The following is a 15,458-nucleotide window of genomic DNA, read 5'->3' as shown; positions in this document are numbered from 1 at the left end:
TCTCCATTGCCAACGTAACTGCAGCGTCAATTCTCACATCCCACAAAGCAATCTGGCATAACTAGCAGCAAGACCAGAATTTCTGAAGCTCATCATTCTTTCACCTGCATATTAGAGAATAAAGTATATGTTCACAGGTTAGGATCTTCATGAAGCTATAAGCATCCCTGCTATGAGCTTTGCATTTCCTTTCTCTGGTATAATTAAAGGTACTACCTGAGATCAATAAAACTCTAAATAACTTGCAAATAAGGCCCCATTAGAAGTAGCTTTTCTCCTTATGTTAAGCCTCCAGAAGAATGCTTTAGATCAGATCCTTCAGCAAGAGCTCAAATATTTAACATGAGAGGTTTTCATAAGAAAATTCTGCATTTAGAATGTATGTTGCATATTCACCTCCTAGAGCCATACTTCTCTCAATTCTAAGGAACTATAAATATTCATTTAAACAGAGGTGAAAGAAGAATTAACAATTGGAAAAGTTTTATGATTCTTTGTGGAGTAAAGCTTTTGAACCTTTTACTTAGCAAAATTTCTCATTAATGTTCAGTAACAGGATTCTTACTTCAGATTTGATTTAAGATTACTACAAAAATTCCAAATGCTAAGCCTGTACAAGTAAGCTTGGAGCATCATTGCAGCACTTAGATGCAGATATGGCAAACAAAGCTCCCTCAGAGGAAGGGTGCCTTCTGTCCTTTGTAAACTGATATAGTAGCAAGCCTTCTGGTGGTACAGAGAGTAAACAATAGTTCTAACAGCAGCTTGTTGACTAGCATTTGTGCTTGAATGTGCTAAATCTGACTTGGTTTCATCATAACATGATTCTGGGTGTGATTTTTTTTTTTTTTATCTCCACAACATTGCAGTATAAAATAATATAGCAGTAGCTCTGGATATGTAGCAATAAATAAAAAAGTTAGCAAATAAGTAAATTGGTTACGCTAAATGCAGTTGAAATCTTCATAGAAAAAAAAAAAAGAAAAAGAATTAGTCTCATCACACAGGTTTTATTCAGGTAGTTTGAATAGCCAATTATCACCACCTCTTCAAAAAATAAGAAGGTGGCCTTGAAGAACGTTAATTGCTAACCTATCCCAGTCTAAAAATCAAGAGAAAAACCTCAAACAAATCTATAGATAAGAGATTCCTATACCTAATTATTCCTTCACTTTTGTCTTTCCACATATTTGTTCTTTGCAAGAATAAACAATGCCCTCATAATTTGATTCCTAGCCAGATCTGTTCAGCAAGAGCATGTTCTTCCACTGAAAAATTCTAGGTCTTATTGTTTACTGTAGATACAGAGCTATAAAACGAAACAGAACTTTCATTTCCATTTTTCTTTTAATAACTCAAGTGGTAAAAGATTGTCTTTGTTCAGACAAACATATTTAGGAAAAAACACAAGACACTCTAGAAATAAGGATAAATTTTCAGAAAGTTCCTGAAACACAATCTTCAGATGAAGAAACAAGTGAAAGCTGAGAAAATATAATCACAAGACTTGGGCTGTGAAATTTTTATTCATATTTTCGTTAAAGCCTTGTACATGCCTGCTATATACTTCGATAAAAGAACAGATTTATTGCCATTCATATTTTATACTGAGACACAAGTGTTCAGTTCTCCTTACATCCATAAAAATGAAAAGTGCTACAGTGTGCTAACCAATACATACAAAAACCTTTGCAGAAGCTACAGAAGGAATTTATAGCAACATTTTCTAAAACTGACCAGAAGAGACAACTATGCTGTAACTCATTAATTAAACAAATATGTGTGTGTGCATGCACACTTGTGCACAGCTCTGTACATGTGCACAGGTGTAATCGGAAGGATGCTGGTAAAGGAACAGAAGCTCATCTACAACAATATATATTAAACATTATCCATTTCATTGAGAACCCTACTACATAGAAACAGAGACTGATCACCCTTGATTTGCTTCTCTGATCCTGCCATCATCTAGACATCTACTCTGCATTCTCTTTTATGTTACCTAAGGAATATGGATGAAGGGGGCACTACACCCCAGAATTTCTGAGGAGAAATGTCCCTCCCTCACTTTCTATTTTTTTTTTAAACCTGCTAGAGCCCATGGGATGGGTGTTGTTTGGCCTATGTTTCATCTTTCTAAAAGACACTGGGGAAGCTCTTACTGATTCTCTTTTGCTTCCCAAATAGTTCCTTAGCACTGCAACAACATTTATAGCAGTGGAAGCACGAAGGACAAAATTAGAACAGGTTCAGAGCCCAGGGTGCAAGTCCATCAGACACTATCTTGTATATGTTTCTTAACACCATTCCTCACTGGCTGATGCTTTGAGGGAGAAAAAATGGTAGGCACCCCTTGGATGAGTTTTTAACACAAACAGTCACAGAAAACTTGATCCTGTAGAAGCAGCAGCTAGTCAGCTATGCTCTGCAGATGGCATTGCCTGCAACATATTTCTGTGCATAAACATGGCATTACTCTATCTCTGTTGGAAATGTTAATTGATTTCAAGAAGATAGCTTGCCTCCTGGTCAAGATGCATACTGTCAAAAGAGGAGGTAGGTGGAACCAGTCAAGTTTTTTAGGTCCTATCGAATTTCATTTTTCCACATCTCAGTGCATTATCACACTTAAAAATATCACCTATCTCTGTCATACCTCAAAACCACATTTTTTAAAAGCCCATCTATAACCTAAAGGAAAATTGATAATGATGATAATCCTGTTCAGCCAAAGTTAAGTCTAAGAAAACTGTTTTGCAAATAATTTTCAGCACACTGGAATCTGTGGTAATCTTCTGTTTTTAGAACTGCATGAAAAATATGCTTCATAATATGCATTTGGGAAGGAGTTCTCAGTGTTGTAAGGATTCTTTCTGGACTGAAGAATTAGGAGAGCTGTTTAATAAGGCAGCACACTTCTATGCCAAAAACTGAAAAAAGAACAACCAGCTTTTCAGAGAACACAGACATCTTGTTTCTGCTGCAGGAGTGTGTAACAGATCAGGGTATGAACAGGATATTGGGGGAAGAACTGAGAGAGTGCACACACAGGCATGCAAGAGCATGAGAAGAAAAAACACTGTTGATAATCAAGAATATTGTTCATGGGATGGTGCTTCAAAAGTAAAACTGAGTAAAACATTATACCAAGGCCAGAAGGTTGCAGCACAGCTGATTCACAAGCAGACCATGCACCCCTCAACAGGAGGATGGCCGCAAGGTTGCAGTTTGTAATATATGAGCCCATCTTCTGTTAGCCCATCAAGGAAACAGATTATGAACATACATTTCAAACACAAACTCCAAAGAAGGAAAAGCAGAAAACAGACCCATGGAAGTTGAAGAAAGCAAGACTGAAGCTAAGGACTATCCCATAACAACAGACAATGTCTAAACATTATATATACACAAAAGATGTAAGAACTAGCTTGTCATCACCACCCAGAGGAACTTCAGAGATGAAGTGGGGACATGAAAGCTCCTTACCCTTGTCCTCCATCCTGCATGCTGGAGTTACTGCCCAAATCAGACACCTCTCAGGAACACACACGCATCCCTTTATACTCTTAAGCGTGTGGGTATGAGAGTACAAGTGAATGAAACCATGAAGAAATGGGCATCCATGAGTACAATTATTTTACTTCAAGACCTGCAAATATTCACCCTCCCTTTATGCAAGACAGACACTGAACTTCATTACACTAATCTTTCTAACCCAGTACTGTACAGAAATTAGTTTTCTTCCTGTGGATGAAGAAACAGAAGACGTCTTATCAAAGTTTTTCAAGTGCAAACAACTATAGAATTGGAGAGCAATGTTGGTATCTGTTTCCAAAAAGGAGTTACCTGTTCTGTTCAGAAACAAATCCTCACTTTGCTATACATCTGAAAAAGTGAAAATAAAATTGCATAAACTGTGTGATTTCTCATAATGGGCAAAGTAAAGCCACTATGTTCTATGGTGCTAGGGCTTAAAAGGGACTGGCATAAAAATTGATCTAATTTAGCAATTTAAACAAAAATGAATCAGGGATAGTAAAAATGCAAATACTCTATAAATCCAGACAGTGTTTTAGTTTTTATCTTAAATAAGAAAAGCACAAGTAGATATACTTTAGAAAATGAGAAGCTAGCATGCAATTGGACTATTCTTGAAAAAAACCAAGCAGCAGACTCATCAAGCTTTATTGCCCAGGTGCAGCTACTCACAGCAAAAAGAAGTATGTGTTTTAAAGAGTTTCAGAATTGTAATATGTGCATAAGGCATAGATCTCATAAAGAATTACTCCAGTTCTGTGCAAATATTTAACAACTGCTTTCAAAAAAGAACACAAAGCAGTCTTAGCAAAACTGGCCTCTGTTGAAGAGCTCAGCCTGCCTTCCCACTGTATCCAAAATTTCTTCATTACCACAGTCTGATGCCAGGTTTGTCTAGTCCCTTACTTAGGTTTTTAGCTATGATCAAACCACACATTGTAAGTACAATTATTAGGTCCGCTGCACAAGAATTTACAAATTTGTACAGATTTTAACAGCTGTAATGGTATAAAAGGAAACTACTTTCCTTCTTCCCCATTTATTGTTATCCAGGCTTTGAATGAGAAGTAAATACCACTATACTTCAAAAGAAGTTAAAAATTCCAAGAATTTTTATTCAAAAAGAATAGAAAGTGTTTTTTGGTTTTTTTTTCTATTTTAGGAAGGTATTCCATGAGTTAGGAATTATGTAGAAATGAGTAATCAAGGAAATATCAATTGCTTTAACCAGGACATTCAGAGAGACAACTTACTATTTAAAAACACACTGTAATCTTTTCTGATGAAAAAACGCAGAGCCAAGAAGAGCCTACAGTTTTCAGAAAAAAAATGAAATTACAGGAAAGTTTTCACTGTTATTGTGAATGTTTTACCTAGTGTCAAAGCTCATTTTGCAGGACTCCTGAGTTTTAAAAAAAAGGACTTTAAATTCACCCCAAAAAATTAAGAAAATAAGGTAATGTAAATAGCATATTCAAGACACTTTAGTGTATTTAAATTTTAGACCAATTTGGTTGATACAAATAATTTTGAAAGCCAGACAGATGATAATTTTTACCATGGTACATTTAACAATCTACATGAATGATCTTCTGAAACACTGAGTTATGCTCTTAGTGGCCTTTGTTTAAATACAGAGTCTCCAGAAATCAATGATTAACATTATCAATGATTAATCATGCTCTTAGAGCTGCTCATGTGTCCTAGAAAAGTTTAAAAACTCCACAAGAATCCCTCACAGGAAAACAAATAGTGTAAAATTTAGATACCATTTTGTTTGTATCAATTATGCTGCACAGTAATTTGCAATTTGATAAGACCAGATTGTAATCCAATATTCAACCAAGTTCATACTACTACAGATGTAGTCCTATAATTAGCCATATGCTGCTCTCTCTCCCATATAATAATTTGCATTAACTATAAATTCCCTCGCTTGCACTGCTACTTTCCTAATGATCCAAGACCCTACATCAGGTCTCCAAAACTCAGCTATTTAAACTTCTTCTGCTATTGCTTCTAAGAAATACTGTAATCATGTTCCTAAACTTTTAATTATCAGCATAAAATTTTCAACTTTTTGCAAGAAAAAATTATTTGTACGGATAGCCTTGCTTTGGGTGCTCATCACATCCACACTTAAAAATAAGATTTCACTTACAAGGACCTTAAAATGAGATACAGCTCTACAAGCTGTTTGCAATTAAGAGCCATTAAGGGCAGCCACAGAACACACTGCTGCAGGTCTGAATATGATTCCTGTATTATTACAAGTGTAATGATATATAATCCCTTTGCAGATGGATTTTACAGCAACTACTAGGGGGCTTGTTTATTTACTGGCAATGTTCCAAGAGAAGTTCTTAGTTGTGGCATAAGCAGTAACCTTTCACTTAGCAACACCAGTAGCCACAGCAATAATTCATATAAAAGATGATGTAAAATAGTATCAAAAATACAAACAGTTTGCTTAAGAAACAAAAGAAAAAGGGCAAAAGATGTCTGGTTTATCCAGAGTCCTTAGTGTGACCAATTGGAAGAAACTGTCTGATTAAAAGAAATACTGATCTGAGATACTGTGACTGCAACAAATTGCTTGTCTTTGACTTAATTTAAATTGAAAACCATCAGCAATACATTTTACATATCTTCCCAAAGCAAGATGAATCACTCTTGTTATTTTTAACTCAGGCTTCTATGCTTCTTTCACCTACCTCCATTACCAAAGTACAAGGGTGATTCCCTGTTTGTCTCCCTCACCTTTCTTGTTTTGAAAATGTTCTGCAGCATCTGGTGTCTCTGCACCTCAGCTTTGTACTGCATGAAATGTTATAATGGACAAGCCAACTTAAGCCATCTTAATCTGTGGACTGAGAGCAAACACCCTCACACTGTACTGCTTTAAACTGAACACATCTGAAAAGAAAAAAAATTTTAGTATCCCCTTCCACAGCAAGTTAATTTCTCCACACTGAAAGCTCTCTTATCTTTGCCCTGCACCTTCCATTTCTAAATATTAGCTATGGGGAGCAAAGGAGGGACAGAATGAGAATTTTTAGCAATGAATACCATCCATATCTGATGGACTCATAACATGACAAACACAAAGGAGGAGGTAAGGGAATGGGAACTTTCAATCACCAATCTGGATTGTCAGAAAAGACTCAACAACACAGAAACAACAAAGCACAACTGCAGATATCAAAGCAGCATCATTCTATTCATATGGCTACAAAGTGACTGATGTTATTAACAAAAACCATTATCTTTCATAAAATCATCGAATATCCTTAGCTGGAAAGGACCCACAAAGATCCTCGAGTCCAACTGCAGGCCATGCACAGGACACCCCAGGAATCACACCATGGTCCTGAGAGCATTGTCCAAATACCTCTGGAACTCTGTCATGCTTGGTACTGTGACCACCTCCCTGGGGAGCTATTCCAGTGCCCAGCCAGCCTCTGGGTGAAGAACCTTTTCCTGATATCCAACTGAAACCTCCCTTACCATTCCCTCTGGAATGATCCCTCCCACTTAAAAATGCATTCAGGCCCACTTTGTTGAGCCCTTTAAGAGGGCCAGGCCCTCTTAAAGAAATCATTATATGTGACTGATAAAGATAGCAAGGGTTTATATAAGATCAAATTAAATAAAACTGTGAAACAGAGCATATCTTAGCAACATATAGCAGAAGGAAAAGACAGAAAACAATAAAAGAAATGAAAAAAAGATCTGGAACTACCTTACCTCATCCCCTCATCCTACATAGCGTTACAAGTGTGAATCCCAATGTTCAGTTCAGTTAATCCCAGGACTCAGACTTTGAGAAAATTAAGACAACACCAAAGATCTATTTTTTTTCTTTTTAGTAGTGTGGGCAAATCATTTTAGAATTTGATAGTTTCCTCAAAATTAGTGCTTTAATGTTTTTTATTAAGAAATGTACTATGAAAAAACTCTTTAAAAATAATTGAAGAATGACAGAGATTTGGGAATAAGAATTTGAGGAAAAGAAATAAAAGGCAGTGGTAGTGTGATATAGAGAATATTATAGCCCACCTTGGGAGTGAAAGGGGAGACTGAATTAGCAGTGGTCTGCTCGAGCTGTGGGAATTCAACAAATTCAGTTTCTATGCTCCATTCTGCACAACTGTCTGATCTTTGCAGCACTCACAGTACACATATGAATCTTCTACTTACTTGAATGTAAATCAGCACTTTATTGACAGCAATCATATTTAAAACCACATTGATATAATGCTATCTGATTGTCTGTTTCTCCCTGCCACAAGGGACTGGGAGGACTTTAGAAGAGATTCAGGTAAAGACAAATGTCACAATGCAGCAATGAAAAATAAAAGCTATATAAACTGCCCATACCATATTCACATCTACCCTGCACAGGAAGCAGTTACAGGTGTTCACTGTGTGATTCTTACATGTATAGAAAGCAATGCCTGAAGTGAACCAGCACTAATCAAGCTTGCCTCTCACTGCTGCACTCAAGGGAATGCCATGGAAGTGGAGTTTGGAAGTCCACCAAAAAATACTCTATATCTAACATTTCACACCAGAATTCTGTAAGGAATTCAAAAGGTTATTCAGTGCCTCATAGTGAAGTTGAAGCAAGTGGTTATTAAAGAGTTACTATGACTCTGAGCACTATCACTTGCCTAACAGCTCTATTTTCCTCACATAATACTTAGGACAGATCTCAGCTCTGACTACTGCAAACTTTTACTACTGGCAAACTCTATTTACCCAGAAGGTCCAAAAAGTCTCATATTCATTGTATGTGTTTCACACAAATTTTGGCATAAAAAAACACCAGTGATATGATGCTTTAGCCCAAGGAACGACAGCATTAATGGAATAATCTTCCATAGGTAAGCTGCCATTACTGACAGAAAACAGTACACTGCACAGAGATTTTACCCTGGCAACAACCAAAACCAAAAATCTTGCCACAAAGCCAAACCAAATTTGATTAATTGAGAAAATTAGCATATTGCTTTTAATTACATATTTTTAAAAATCAGCAAAAATTTGAGGACAAGGGGAAAAAACACAGGCAGCAATCCGGTCTCATTTTGAGAACTCAAATTTTTCATTTACTCATCATTTAATTTCTCAATCAACTAAACAGGAACTACTTTCATATCAGTCACATCCAAAGTAAAACAAAAAAGAGCTGTACCCGTTTCAGTACAAAAGATTATACCATAAAAGCTAAACTGCAGTGACTGTATTCTTTAGTCCAAGTACTTGACTCAACACATGCTGGGGAGCTGAGGAACCTTGAGAGCCAAATCTAAAGAAAGTACATGAAAAAATACAGCACACTGAGAAAACCTGCAACTTTTACAAACAAGTACACTTGCCTTTTAATTTTGACACTAAAGGTGAACTCAACGACTTAAAAATGGCTGGCAGATTTGAAGCGCAAAGGTGTTAACAACATCAGCAGACACAAGAGTTGGAAAAGGGATTCTAACATCCACCAGGGAAATTCAGAACTCTGCTTTTATGACAATATTAGAGAAAACCCACATTTTCTGTAAGTATGAAGTTCTCATTTGCTCTATGAAAGCAACATGACCGGGTTCCTGGTGCCTGTACATAAAATTTCTGAGAAAAGACCAGGAGGAACTAGGAATGAGTGCACAGTTCTAGAAATATGCATTATCTGAACCACCTGTCATCCTAGATGATGGCACACTCTTTAGGGGTACAAAAAATGTAGTGGAATAGCTTGTGTGACAAGAGCTCTGCCACAAGAGACACAGCTCATCTTCTGTTAAATATCCTACAAAGGCAAGGACATCCTTGCAGAGGAGAAGGGGGCTTGAATGCATGCACATTAGCTTTCAAACAGGTAAGACAAAAGTCAAAAGTTCTTGCAAAAGGGTTGGTAGACAGAAGAACACAGGTTACTTCAGGAGAACACCTTCTTCAAAGCACCTTATGAAGAGAGCAAAATAAATAAAGCCTTTTTAAGGGAAGCCTTACAATAAAGTCCAGTTTTCACAGAGGACTTAAAACACTCCAACATTTGCTGCAAGGGTAATACAGCATGATGGAGACAATCATATTTTTGGAAAACAGAGAAGGCAATTGCTTGACACTGATCAATGAACCAAGAGGAACATGAAGGCTGATGATAACCTCAGAGGCACTGTGTGTGCACCCTGACAGAAGACCACTGTACAAGGAGGAATTAGTGATGCACATCAGAGCTCACCTGAGGTGGCCAGGCTCAGCTGGACTGCAGGACAAACCCAGCCAGGTCATTGTACCAGAGGAGCCTGCAAGCAGCTCCCACTCGGCACCTGAAACTACCTAACCTGTGTGGCCTTGCCTTTATCCAGGGATGTAGCAACAAGTTCTCCTGAGAACATCTTTCTGTCTGACAATAGAATTGATCAGGACTTTTCTTTTAAAAGAATCCTGCAACAGCTTGAATAATGAAAATAGAGAATAAACCCTTCTTACAGACTGGTCTTCACAGTATGCTGCACTCTGATTAGAGGCCATTTCGATGCCGCACAACTGAAGATTCCCAGCATCTGAAGGGATGTAAGATCACCTGTTCCACTTTTACTTTATTATAGTGAAGTTAATACTTGCTGAAGAAGCAGCACTTTAAATTACAATTTACAGAGCCTGTGTTCCTTTCTTATGGGTATTACAGCATTTCCACCATGACAGTGGAATTTAAGATTCTAAAATAATTAAGAGAGAGGGACAATAGAAATACAGCCCTGGACTTTCAAAAGAACAGATTTCACCTTGCTCTGGGATCTGCTTGGAGACAGCCCTGTGAAGAGCAAAGGAGTCTATGAGAGGTGGTTGTTCTACAAGAATTACCTCCTCTAAGCACAGTGATGGCCATGGGAAAACTTTCTCAAGTTGGCCAGCATTGGTAAGAGGGGAATTCCTGATTCTGCTCAAACACAAACAAATAGTGTGAAGTGTGAAGAAGTGGATTACCTGCAGAAACAAACAAACAAAAAAAATATTGGTTTCAAAGGGAAAACTAAGAAAACCATGACCCTGCTGATCCGTAGGGGTTCTAGTAATAGAAGACATAAAAAAGGCTGAGATATGCAAAAGAAATGTAATGATTCTGCCACATATGCATATTCACTATATTTTCTAATGAGTAAAATGTACCTTTCTTTAAGGAGTCAGCAAATATTTCTTTAATGTATTCTGAGGCAGACAAACAACTTACCAGAACGCAATGCAAGAGTATTACAGAAGGCTCAAACAAGACAAAATTAAATATTAGGCTAAGAAGACATTGCCTGGAAGTATTAAACCTATTCCAGAGGTTATTCTTTATTCTGCTTCAATGCACTGAAGTGCCAAATAATTCTAACTAACATTTCTTTTTGTTTCTTTTTAATATGGGAATTAAGTGGTGTTTATATCAAATAAAAAGGTCTAAAAATGCTTCATACTATTAAGAACCACCAAAACCAGACATGTTCCTAAAATAAAAGACCAAAAAATCATCTCATTAGGTAGGAGATGTTGGACTTATAAGAACAACTGGCACCAAACTTCCAAATCATTAAACTGTATACCCTTAGTCTCAAGGCCTCTGGTAACACACTTCACTGTACGAGAAGGAGAAGTCAAGGAGATTTCATCCATTTCAACTGTGCTTTTAGAGAAACTGCATCACCACACACCTTCCTACACACCTGGCTAACCTCAAAAACCACCATCAATTTATACACACAAATATATATATATATATATAGGCATAGAATCACAGAGTGCCCTGAGTTGGAAGGCACTCTCAAGAATCACCAAAGTCCAACTCCTGGCCCTGCACATGACAGCCCAAGAACCAGAGCATTTGCCTGAGAGCATTCTCCAAATGCCTCTCATGGCTTGACTGCCTGCTCGGATGAGCTCGTCTGCAGCCTGGCTCTGTGGTGAGCTCTGCCTCATCCTAACAAACAACCCCTGCTCCAGAATCATCATCTTCTCCACTTACCTCAGGCCTCTAAGGATGTATTCACCTCATCTCTATAAACTCTGTTTGCAGCTGCAATTGTCAGTGTTCCTCCTATAAACACAGTTCATTATCTCACAGTGTAACATTTCCTTTTCATACTGGCTTTCGGTTTAATTCTTTCTTTAATTTTCTTTAGGTTTCTTTCTCCATGTGCCCATCTTTGGGGACCTATGGCTTTACCACAGCATCTTCCTATCATATTGCTGCCCAACAACTCTGTATGAAGCAGGAAGACCACTCTGTAAAATGGATACTGGTTTTATTTAAAGGGCAAACATTTGACAAGTCTTAAACATTAGCAAAGATTCTTTTCCTCAGCCATGATCTCTGACACTACTGAACTGTTCAAGCGGCTTCTCTTTCCAGAAAACAGCCAAAATTCAAATAAGCCAAGACAGCCTTTTTAAATAGTTTGCAACAATCAAATGTATTTCCAGTATTTTCAAACACAATGTACTTCAGTGTATTTCCCTAGGAAACATCCTCCGGCTAAAAGAAAAAATAGGAAAAAGCTTTTCAGAACATGATCTCTGCTTTTTTTCAACATTATTTGCATTAGCTTAGCATCAGAAAAAAATCCTCAGATAAACAAATAATCTTTATGCACAAACCAAAAATAGCAATGAAGGATTTGGGATAAAAACAGGCTGTATAATAATGTAAACACAGTTATTCTAGAGGAGCTAGTTTAGCTTTTCTGGTAATGTTCCTTTAGCAAAGGAAAAACACATATAATAATGACAAGGTATTTGTTCCTTGTGCCATTCTCTCCTACTTAAATTTATATACACATGCCAGTGAAATGCACTGAGGTAAAAAGCTATATATTTACTGAAGCACTAGTGGATTATATGTTGGAAAATTGCTGCAATTAAGGGCTGGCTCCTCATTTCACACAAAATTTACCCTCTCAACAATACAGTGGAGATATATTGACTTAAAATAGCTGGGAATTTGATCCTGGCATATTACCACTATTTATAAACATTAATATAAATACTTCTACATTCAAAAGTATGCCCACCAGCAGCCAAACAGTAAATTAAAAAAAAAAAAGCAAAAGCAACAACAGCAACAACAAAATCATACAAAAAACCAAACACAAAAAACCCAAAACAAAACAAAAAAAACCACAAACAAACCCAAAAAAACCCATCAAAATCCCCAAAAATGCAACAAAACCCCCCCAAACCATACATCCTTGCATTTCCAGGTAAATCTGTTAAGACTGTATGAAAGTGTATTTAATCTTTGTATTCCTATACAAGTAGGAAAGGCCAACATTTAACTTTTAGACAGTTACTCTTTTTTTTGGTAAAATAGCTCCTAAACTCATCTGCTCTCAGAGGCTCAGTGCAGCTTGCTTTAAGTGAGAATCATAAATCAGTTAGATGAAAACAGCAACATGCCTCACCTTTCCTTCAGATCTCCAAAAACTGGAAACTACGTTTTAATAAACCCACTTGCTAGAAGCTTAAAGCAATACCACTTTGTATAAAACCTCTTGCACAGCTGTTTCCATTAAGATGAAGCTGTAGAAAAAAATGGTATGACTACCAAAAAATGTAGATGCTCACAAGGCAGGCAGCAGTTTTACACAGGCTGTTGGAACACCTTCCTCTGCTAAAGGAAAGCCTTTCCTTCCAGTCATCTGGTGCGCTGCAAGGTATTCTCATAGGAGCCTGGGCAATAGACTACCATGCCAATACACCATACTTTTAGAGTACTGAACTCTTCTGCGTGAGCATGAAGAGACATGCACAGCTTAAATTTCACTCAGCAATGCAGGAAATCTGAGAAACTTATTGAGTCTGGCTGAGGTTACGTTCCATAAAGAATAGAGATGCCTAGTACAAGCCGTATCATCACTACCCAAGTGTTCTCAAACTACCTGCCCGGAATTTTCGTACTATAAATATCTAAAAAGATCCAATTTACCTAAGTCACTCTACTGACTGTTATACATCCCCAAGACCAACAAGGCTTCAGCTGGAGAGGAACATAAGTTTCAATTTATTTTTTTCCTTTTTTTAGTCAGTACAACAGCATAAGACACACCAGATAGAACCATACACTGTGTGCAAAAGCCCTTCTGTGTACACGCTAAAAGCCACCATAGGAACATAAACCCTCTGCACAGTCCTAACTTTTTCTAGAAAAAAGGTATGAACTACATAAAAAGACTTTTAGATATTCTTGGATCACTACAATTCTGTGATTCTGAAATGTTTTGCTTCAGATAAGTTATTTTGTTAAATGACTACACTGCAGCTCCAAAGACAGCAAAGTAGTTTGTTTGTGTCAGTTCTGTATTGTTGAGCAGCAAGTTTAGATACATCCATCTTACACACTAGTTAAAATAGAGTAGACAGGTTGCCAAACTTCGTTTTTGTATCAAACTGTTGTTTTTCTTTCCTTTTTAACGTCTTCCTTTTCCAAATTAAAATCAACAACCAAAAAAAGTCACTGCTTTCTTACTGCCATTTGATCATCTTACAGATGTCAAAATCCCTCATGGACTCCCGTTTCTCTCCCCTGCCCCTTCCAAGACAGCCAAGTGCTTCTACAGCAGTATTTGGCAAATTGTTTGGCATTCTAATTAAGACTGCTTGAGCATAAACTGTGTTCCAAAAACTCTCTAAGTTGAAATTAATAAAATATTAGTAATATTTCAGAGAAACAGTAAACACACAACAAAATGAGATCTGGTACTAGATATAGCCATTTCCCCTGAAACTTGCAATTAAGATTGCTTTAAGTAACTTACTGCAAGAAAAAGCCCACCCCACATGCCATGTCTCATACATATTAACATGCTAGTTCTCATCAGCAGTCACTGCTTCACTCAAACACCAACATTTCCCTCTGACTGAAGAGTAATTCACTTACCTTGTGTCTGCATTTAAGTACAACGCCATAGGCTCCTGAAACAGAGAAGATGAGAGATAAGCCATCTCAAAGCAGAAAAAAATTAAAAGTGGCAAGATAAAACAGCGTTCAGCAACCTCCTAACTATAGAAGTAGCATTGTTCCCAGTATTATTATCCTGAACATACATATACAGGTACTAAATCTCTGTACACTGAAACAATTCCATAAAAATTGCTCAAAAGTAAATGGATTTTAAAACACTGAAATTATTTTTTAAAAAATATGCTTGCAGTTAAGTTTGATAACTTGCATCTCCCTAGTACCACCAATGAGAAATCAATACATTAAACTTTTAAAAGGAAAAAAAAACCAAAACCACAAAAAAACCCCAAGCCCCCACAAAACTGTTCTATTTCTCTTCCCTTCCTTTCAGCTTCCAAACTTCTTCATCCATCTGACACGGAAATTAGCCAGAAGCTATAGAAAATAAACACATACAAGAAAAATTTTGCAGTTGGTAACTCATTATCATCTAAGTCAAATCTAAAAATTCTAATTAATCTTTTTATTAGGATACTACTTACCTTCACCTACAACCCCAAGGATCTCAAATTTATTCATCACATTACCAATGTTAGGAATCTTCATCAAGACAAATTCCTCTTACGGTGAGAGCCACAAAACATGGCACAAACAGGACCGACTGAAGATTTTGCAAAAGGCAGTTGTGAAAAGGCTCTTGGAAAAAAACTTTCACCTTGATCAATCAGACTTCTCACACCCTCTTTTAATTTCTAGGCAATCAATAGCTTCCTGGGGAAAGAACAGAAAATAACATAATTAGAAGTTTGATTTACTTCAGTAAGAGAAAGCAATGGTACACAGACATCACACCAACACAGTCTAACAATTTTAACAGACAATTAATCTACTTCTACATTTTATGATCAGAAGAGGTAAAATGGACAGAATCCACTGACACCATACATCTGACACAACAGCTGGCCTTGTAATCCCATAC

The 15,458-nt window shown here is 37.0% G+C and overlaps 1 protein-coding gene across 1 annotated transcript in view; it reads right to left on the bottom strand.

Moving 5' to 3' along the window:
• The window catches only part of CDKL5 (cyclin dependent kinase like 5), a 76,238-nt gene extending 61,037 nt beyond the window's left edge, over positions 1–15,201 (bottom strand). The window contains exons 1-2 of the mRNA XM_041472502.1: positions 15,022–15,201; positions 14,456–14,490 (exon numbers count right to left, since the gene is read on the bottom strand). Of these exons, the coding sequence (XP_041328436.1) occupies positions 14,456–14,490; positions 15,022–15,085 (99 nt within the window). The 5' untranslated portion in view covers positions 15,086–15,201. The remainder of the gene's footprint in view (positions 1–14,455; positions 14,491–15,021) is intronic.
• Positions 15,202–15,458: the final 257 nt, after the last annotated feature.

Source organism: Pyrgilauda ruficollis, unplaced genomic scaffold (genome assembly GCF_017590135.1).
Source record: "Pyrgilauda ruficollis isolate IOZ18807 unplaced genomic scaffold, ASM1759013v1 scaffold29, whole genome shotgun sequence".
Lineage (NCBI taxonomy): Eukaryota > Metazoa > Chordata > Aves > Passeriformes > Passeridae > Pyrgilauda > Pyrgilauda ruficollis.
The sequence above is the reverse complement of the archived record's forward strand: the minus strand, read 5'-3'. Positions and strand labels throughout refer to the sequence as shown.